At 32.0% G+C, this 9,098-nt stretch overlaps 1 protein-coding gene across 1 annotated transcript in view; it reads left to right on the forward strand.

Moving 5' to 3' along the window:
* LOC143079071 (uncharacterized) overlaps positions 1–8,735 on the forward strand; it is an 87,944-nt gene extending 79,209 nt beyond the window's left edge. The window contains exon 7 of the mRNA XM_076254231.1: positions 7,801–8,735. Coding sequence (XP_076110346.1) covers positions 7,801–7,994 — 194 coding nt within the window. The 3' untranslated portion in view covers positions 7,995–8,735. The remainder of the gene's footprint in view (positions 1–7,800) is intronic.
* The last annotated feature ends 363 nt before the right edge of the window (positions 8,736–9,098 follow it).

The following is a 9,098-nucleotide window of genomic DNA, read 5'->3' on the forward strand; positions in this document are numbered from 1 at the left end:
AGATGTTTAGCCTGTAATTATACAAAGGAACAGACATTTTATTTGAGTTTTTTTGTTTTGTTTTATCGACTTATAGATAAGTCACGTTTTCCCAGAGAAAGATGCCTATCTGCACACCTACAATGGATTTGAGAAATAAAAGTTACCAGCACCTGAGAGAAGCTAAACTATTGCGATGCCGTATTTTCAAGACATCGGCATTCTACCGGGGTATAAACATAAAATTGAAAATTAAAAATGGGAAATGTGTTAAAGAGACAACAACCCGACCATAAAGTATAAAACAGACGGAGTCCACCATGGCCACCAATGGGTCTTCAACACAGCGAAAAATCCAGCTACCGGTGGTGTGCTTCAGCTGGTCCCTAAACAAAATTGTATACTAGTACAGTGATAATGGACGTCAAACTAAACTCCGAAAAAAATCAATGAACTAAAATTAAAAATTATATAAGCATGACAAAGGCCAGCGGCTCCTGACTTGGGTCAGGCGCAAAAATGCGGCGGAGTTAAACATGTTTTGTGAGATCTCAACCCACCCCTATACCTCTAACAAATGTAGAAAAAAACAAACACATAGTAATATAAAGAAACACTAAAAACTTCATGTATTGAAAATTCTCGGATTTAGACGAGATTTAATGATCTGACCCCAACACTAGATTTTTTTATTTTAAGATCAAGTGTTTTCAGCGGAAACTATGACTGTATCATAATCTATTTGAAACATAAACAACATAGACATCAATAGACCGTTAAAAGTTTTATCCATCGTATACCATTTAATGTGGTAGACAAATATATTTTTGATATTGCAAATTTTACATGATTTTTTGTTTTAAAAGAGAGAGTTCTGAATTTTGTTAAACACTGAATTTCACTTTGTCAAAAGCTTTATGTGGACACTTAAATGTTTTAGTAAAATCACAAAAATACTGAACTCCGAGGAAAAACAAAACGGAGAGTCCGTTATCAAATGAAGAAATTAAAAGCCCAAACACATCAAGCGAGTAGACAACAACTGTCATATTCTTATATATAAGTACAGGGACACGTTATATATAAGAAAGAAACACAAAAAAGGCATAAAGGCAAAACGTATGAACAAAAATGAAAGACAAGCATACAAAAAATATCATAGATCAATAACACTATGACGCGATGTATAGATACAGAGCCACGTCAAAGGGATACCATCAATCACAGACTAAACAGTTAAAGCTATGTTCATTAAGACAAATAAAAAGATAGTTTTTTATGCCCTACCTACGATAGTAGAGGGGCATTACGATTTTGGTCTCTGCGTCCGTTCGTTTGTCCGTTCGTTCGTTTGTTCGTCCGTCTGTCCCGCTTAAGGTTAAAGTTTTTGGTCAAGAAAGTTTTTGATGAAGTTGAAGTTAAATCAACTTGAAACTTAGTACACATGCTCCCTATAATATGATCTTTTTAATTTTAATGCCAAATTAGAGTTTTTATTCCAATCTCACGGTCCAATGAACATAGAAAATGATAGTGCGAGTAAGGAATCCGTTTACTGGGTACTCATTTTTGTTTTTATTTGAATTTTCCGCGGAGTTCGGTATTTTTGTGAGTTTACTTTTTTTTCATCAGGATTGGAGGTGATTCAGACCACACAAATAAGATATGTTGAAAAAATATGAAACGATCAATGTTAGTGGTAAAATAGATGCAATCTATAAAAACAAACCAAGTATACATTTTTTATCATTAAATATCAAATATTTCTACAAAAATGTCGTCTCGAGATAAGATTCAGAATATATGAATCTTTTGTGAAGTGAAAGAACCGATTTTTTTTATTTGTCAGTAAATTAATTATTGGTTAAATTGATAACAACAGTACAACCTGTACAGTCTAAATCATATCTTTCAGTTTGCGTCTGACGTTTTTGTAAACATTTTTCATCATTGATCATGCTTCACTTGCAGAATAACATTTCATGATTAAACTAAGTTTTTTATATGTCCAAAGGGGTCACCATTTTTACCCTTGTACGTCTGTACGTTCGTCCGTTCTTCCGTACGTCCGGAAATCGGGTTTGTTTCGTTCTCCAACTATAGTTTGTCTCAACCAAATGTAATGAATCTTATACACAATGTTAAATTTATTACCAAATAATACCCAGATCGATATTGAGTTTTGGTAGCATCACTTTTACCGTTCTTGAGTTATACCCCTTTATAAATTGAAAAAATGCTGTATTTTTTGTTTCCGTTCTTTTACTTAAATTTGCTGCAACCTAATGTTATGAAACTTATACACAATGCGTATTACCACAAAGCTCAGATGAATGCTAGCCAATTGGTTTTGTGTTGTCGTTGCTTTTTTTCTAGTCAACCTGTAGGAATATTTCAGATAATCTTACTTATGCATAAACAATACGATTTCAGTTTTATATAATATGCACTGCATTGATACAAATAAGAATATATTAACATGTGCATATAGCAGAAAACAACAACAGCATTTCACTGATTATTTTTTAATTCATGCGTTCATCACTGATGCATTTTACTGTTAAATGGTCGGCGCAACGTTATGTCTTCCAGACGATATCAGTCGGATGTATTCTTTTAATGAATTCATACAAGACTTTTACTTTTAAGTACTTAATATTAAAAAACAGCGTCATGGAATATTTGCTTAAAACGATACCATCATTTCTAGTGTAAACCACAAAAATCAATTTTAAATAAGTTCTAACATTTATCATATATACATATATACAGTAAGAATTAAATATATAAGGTTATTTCAAAAGTTTAAATGGTTTAACACTGTTCGGTAAACAGTTTAAAATTGACTAAGCAATTTGGGGACGAATTGGTTGACACGAGTCTTAGTTGAAACGAGTGTTCCAAATACAACTCAGATAAACTACAAATTTTGGGAGCGTCACTATTACCGTTCATGGGTTATGTCCCTTTATTACGTTATCTGCAAGAATCAAGCCACCAAACTTGTTCGCTCACATTTTTGTTAGACCCCTTTTATGTCGCACTTCACACGTTCGCACCCCGTTTTTTCTTTATTGTTTAATTTTCAAACGGCTATCAAACTGGTAACAAACTGTTATCTCTCATTTCTTTCTTTAAAAATCTTCATTGTTTTTTTTTCTTACACGTTAACTTTTGTATTTTACTTTACACCAAGCACACCAACACATAACACTGATACCAAAAATGCGTTGTGTATACCAATTAACAGTAATCTTAAATAAAACATTATTTGATAATCAATCATCTAATCATTAAAAAAAAAAGTTTGAACAATTCTCGAATCTTATTTCTGAAAATAGTAATGTTTTCAAATATACGAATTAAAACGTTATTCGAATAAAAATAGGGTGAAAACGACCCAACGGTGTTTACTAGTCCAAATAATTATGCCGTCTTGGAAGGTTATTTTGAAATGTTTGCTTTGACGCCTTTCTGAAGTCTTTATCATTTGGACTACGGTGTACACGTGAAGGGTGCGAACATGTTTTTCGAGCAAACAGACCCGATATACTATAAAAGCAGAGGCACATTTTCCATATATTTTTATTGAAAAAATGAAAATAAGTAAATTCTCGTTTCTCGGTTTTTATTTAGATTAGACTGTTTGTTTTCCTGTTTGAATGGTTTAATGCTGGTAGTAATTGGGGGCCCTTATAGCTTGCTGTTTGGTGAGAGCCAAGGATCTGTGTTGAAGACTGTACCTTGACCTATAATGGTTTACTTTTTAAATTGTGACTTGGATAGAGAGTTGTCTCATTGGCACTCATACATCATCTTCCTGTATCTATTATAAAGGAATTGTGTCTTATCTGGCATGCATGAGGAAATGTGTACTTACTTAAAGGGCACTAGGTACGAGATATATGAAAAATGTAAATCATGATTATTGTTGTTCAATCATTAATGAAAGTGGAATAGTGAAATAATGATTCGCTTTTAGCAACCAGAATGGTTCTATTTTATCCAAATAAGCTAAGAAACATTTATAATTAATTATGCACTTGCAAGTGAATTATTCGACCTCATTAAATCCACATTCCGTAGAACTTCAATATAAATCCTTAGCTAGACATGGATAACGCATGTATTGTGCGTGTTTGGTGGTTATTTAAAGAAAAATAGTGTCAACATTGCAAGTGAAACAAAGCTAAATCTTTGAAATGACTGATTCGATCCATAAAAATCATTCAAAAAAGGTAAAAACGATGATTAACATTAACAGACAGAACTGTTTAAGAGACCACCTGTATAAAGAAAAACCCTGTGCCATAAAACCATTAATTCTAGATCCCTCTGTAGTACATTTCATATGAATAGAACCTGTATTAAAATACCATCTGTCTTAAATGACAACTTTTTTGCTGTACCTTAAGTGGTCTCTTATAACAGGTTTCACTGTAATCAATAATATGAAATTAATCAGACCTAGAAAAATCTCCTAATACGGGATCGTTTTCTATTCATATCTATATATATATTTGTTTCTCTTATATGAACATCGGAGTTCTTTGGATGTCAACTCATTAATTAATTAGATAGCGTCCAGACTAAAATACAAACAAAACGAAGCTACATTGCAGTTTGACTTTTTAGGTCACCGTTCCGATGGATTAGTGAACTTTTTTCATCTCTTTGTGTCAGTCGTCGTCGTCCGTAGTCGTCAGTCATCGTTCGTCTGGTCTTCGAACTATTTCAAACATCTTCTTCTCTTGAACTACTGAACCAATTCCAACCAGACTTTAGCTGAATGATTCTTAGGGTATCTAGAATAAATCTTGTGTTTGATTTACTGTTTCGTCAAAAAACATGGCCGCCATGGCTTAAAATAGAACATAAGGGTAAAATGCAGTTTTTGGCTTATATATGAAAAAAGCAAAGCATTTAGAGCAAATCTGACAGGGGTAAAAGTGCTCATTATGTGGAGTTCTATCAGTCCTGAATTTTTCAGTTTTGTTTGATACCCTTTTGTTGGGTTGCTGCGACTAAATTGGTAATTTTAAGAAATTTTTGCAGTTTTTGAATATTATCTTTAATAATATTAATGATAAAGATAATCTGTGAACAGCAAAAATGTTCAGAAAGGTAAGATCTGCAAATAAGTATATAAGACTAAACGTTTAAATTGACCCCTTAATGAGTTATTGACCTTTGAGGACAATTTTACACAATTTGTTTTCTAACTTAAAAAAAATATTCTTCTCTAAAACTTCTAAACCAATTCCAACCAAACTTTTGCTGAATGATCATAATCGTTTAAAAGTTTGTGTTTTATTTTCTGTTTCGTAAAAAGAAACATGGCCGACATGGCTAAAATAGAACATAGGGTCAAATGTAGTTTTTGGCTTATATATCAAAAACCAAAGCATTTAGAGCTAATCTCTTGAGGGAAAAAATGTTAATTAGGCCAAGGTCTGTCAGCCCTGAAATTTTGAGATGCATTTTTCAACCAAAGTTTGATTACTGCCACTTAATTGGCAATTTAACGGAAATTTTGCAGATTTTAGTTAGTATCTCGAGTATTATTAATGAGAAAGATAAACAAAAATGTTCATCAAAGTAAGATCTACAAATAAGTTCGTATAACCAAAACTGTTAGTTTTCTCCTTAAGGAGTTATTGCCTTTTAAAATAATTTTTCACAATTTGTTCATTTAGTTTACTTTGAAACATTTTCTCATTTGAAACTGCTGAATCAGCTATGACAAACAAGGAGTGAATGAGTATCAGAGTATATACATTTTATATTTTATTTTCTTGTATGTGAAGAAACATAGTCACTACATTGTATTTTAAAATGGAACAAAAGGGGTAAAATGCATTTCTTTGATTTTGAGGAAAATATTACAGATGCATAGAACATTTCAATGGAAGTTTCAAGCCATTCATTAAAATAAATTAGCAAAAATAGCAAAATTAATCATTGATAAAAGATTTAAGCAAAACATTACAGGTGAGCGATTCAGGCTCTTTATAGCCTCTTGTTATAATTAGGATAAATGTTTTACATAGTTATAAATCAATAATGAGAATTTAGCAAACCGTTGAATATAAATTTGACAGATAGTGCCCCTTTAACAGTATTAAAAGATAAACTGTTTGATGGGGGTTTTCACGTTACTGTTTTAGAGGGCTCCTAGTATACTGGATAGGATTCATAAAGTTCCAGTGTTGAAAAACATATTATGTGTCTTGAGTTTTCACTCTGAAACTATGAATTTGCACAAACAATTGGTAGAATCGGCTGTAGCAAGAAGCAGAAAAAGAAACATCATAGTTATCCAGCATCTGGTCAGGAGACATGAAGATATTCTAAGTATTCCACCTGCAATATATATATTTGTATTTGTCGACTTCAATGAATCCAACATAATCTTAGAGACTCCTGTACAGAGCTTAGGCGATAAGCGGCTTGTAACTGTACAAGCTGCTCAGAACATTGGTGGTAAGTCTTCCACATAAAACAAGTGTTAATTAAGGCAATAGAAGCACATCGCTGTTCGATAGTTACAAATCCATTTTGCTGAAACAAATCCGGGTCAAAACCAAAACCGAGGGTAACACATCAAATATAAGAAAAAACATCGAAAACAACAGAAACGCTAAACTGCGACAAAAATAAACGCCACAATATATAGAAACGATTTATTTGAAACAGCTGCCATATCCCTAACTTGGTAGAATAGATGTAAAGAGAAAATGGTGGTTTGAAACTTGATATATAACCAGTAAAACATCTCGCTTATATTGTAATGTAAAAATTACCACTAAAATGACAATCTAACGTGACAGGAATACAGTACAAATAAATGCATTAATACCTCGGACAGAGAAATACACAAATAAACGACATGATAACACATTTTAAAATGTAAGCCACAGAATAACAATAAACACATAAAATGAATTTACGACAGTACACATTCACAGCACAAAAAAATAAATTACCGTGTAAATTGCATATATTCAAAATTGATTTTGTATTTGTATTTTTGGGGACTTTCTATTTTTTATAACAAAATACAGTTTATCATACTTATACTACATGTATCCGTCAATTTGATTGGCTGACCTTCGCGAGGCACTCCAACATCATTTTATTTCAATATAATGTACAACAGCTGTGACTGAATGTGCTCCCCGTGACAATGTAAAAATATTTCACTGAAAAAACAAACGAAAAAAGACAATAACAAAATAAAACTGTTAAAATAAAAAAATAATTGGAAAGGCCCTTGTCAAATGGCAAAATATAAAGCTTGAACATATTAAATACAACTTTGATATTCTTACTTGGTAAATGGCATTTCCTTACGTAGAAAAAGCTTAATAAATCTTTTAATTTCATGATTAGAGCATAAAAATGTTGTTCTAAGATTTTTGATGTGCTAAAAATATTTAAAAAATACATAGTTTACATTCATCAGTCCTTCAATCATTCACTGTTGCATTTTTAATGGACCGTGGTCTCAGTCAATCGATTTGATACGTAAATAGTTTAGCTATGTACACGTACTTGATAACGAATCCTAAAAGAAAACGTTTAGCTACTGTCCGTAGATGACCTCTTGCCATACATAATTGCAACCGTTGTCGCAGACATCATATTGTATTTTCACGCATCCACTGTGCAACACAACATTAATGCGAGGTCAGTTCTTATTTTTGTTGTCTAAGACGGCTTACGTCCTGCAGGACACCTAGATATTTTGATTAGAAAGATTTTTTATATGTTTAACAGTAAGTTTTATGCAAGAACACTTATCTAATATTTATGTTTCAGCTGATGTATTTGTGACATATGTGAGGGACAGAGGATCAAACCAATTAGTTCCTGGTAACTTGTATAACCAGGAATTGTTCGCTTTCACAAGTCATCATGTCTTAAGGACATTGGAAAACAAGCAAAGATGTTTCAGTGTATATGAAACATTTAACAACACACAGAAAGATTCTATTGTCCGTTCAATATCATAAGACAATTATCATGTCTTTAAGAGATTGTGAAACAACCAGAGATGTTTCAGTGTATATAAAACATTTAACAACACACAAAAAGAATATATTATCCGTTCAATATCATGAAACGTGATACTTTATTGAATTATCATTGACATGTGTCGACACTTCATTTTCTAATCCTTAATATTTAAGGCAACTGGGTGTTTTTTTTTACTTTTACTTTTTTTTTTTTTAACGGTGAGGGATCATCAGATAACAAACTCTTACCATGAATTTTAGTTGGGTTTTTCTAACGTTATGCAGTATTTTGATGTAGTGAGTTTTAATTTCAGTCGATGCGTGTATACTAATAATGTACTAACTTCCATTGTAAATATGATATTATAATATAAATGATACCGATGTCAGTTCATATGCTAATTGTTTCTTGATAAACTTCAGTAAGATTTGTGTGTGAATCAAAGCTTGAAAAGTGAAGTTACTGAAATGTTCTTTTTAAAGCATGATCAATTGATATAACATGAAGAGGATCTTTACGTCATAATGAGAACAATAAAATATCATTGTGTTGCATCAGTCAAATCATATCTCTCCAAAACTCTGGCTTAGGGGAGTAACTGTTGTAGTTTAGTATTGTTTGTAAATGAAAACTTATGAGTGGTTGTATGAATGTTACTAAAAATTATGCAGTTTCTACTTATGCTTGCGTTCTATGTTCATATATTTTGACTTGCATATTAAAAGATTTAAAATGTTTATTTCGAAGTTTTAAATCCATGCATTATAGTTTTAGATATCAGCATGGATAATCAATATACTTTACTGGTTTTCACCCATTTAACAAAACATTACTTTTACCGATGCCAGTTGAATAATAAAGGCAACAGTAGTATACCGCTGTTCGAAATTCAAAAATCGATTGAGAAAAAAAAAAAACAGATCCGGGTTACAAACTTAAACTGAGGGAAACACATCAAATGTCAGAGGAGAACTACGACACAACAGAAACACAACACAAACATCTAACACTCACAAAAACGAACTATAATATAACAATGGCCATTTTCCTGACTTGGTACAATCGACTACTGTCAGAAGTCTTTGTTCATGCAAATACAA

This window comes from Mytilus galloprovincialis, chromosome 6 (assembly GCF_965363235.1).
Source record: "Mytilus galloprovincialis chromosome 6, xbMytGall1.hap1.1, whole genome shotgun sequence".
NCBI lineage: Eukaryota > Metazoa > Mollusca > Bivalvia > Mytilida > Mytilidae > Mytilus > Mytilus galloprovincialis.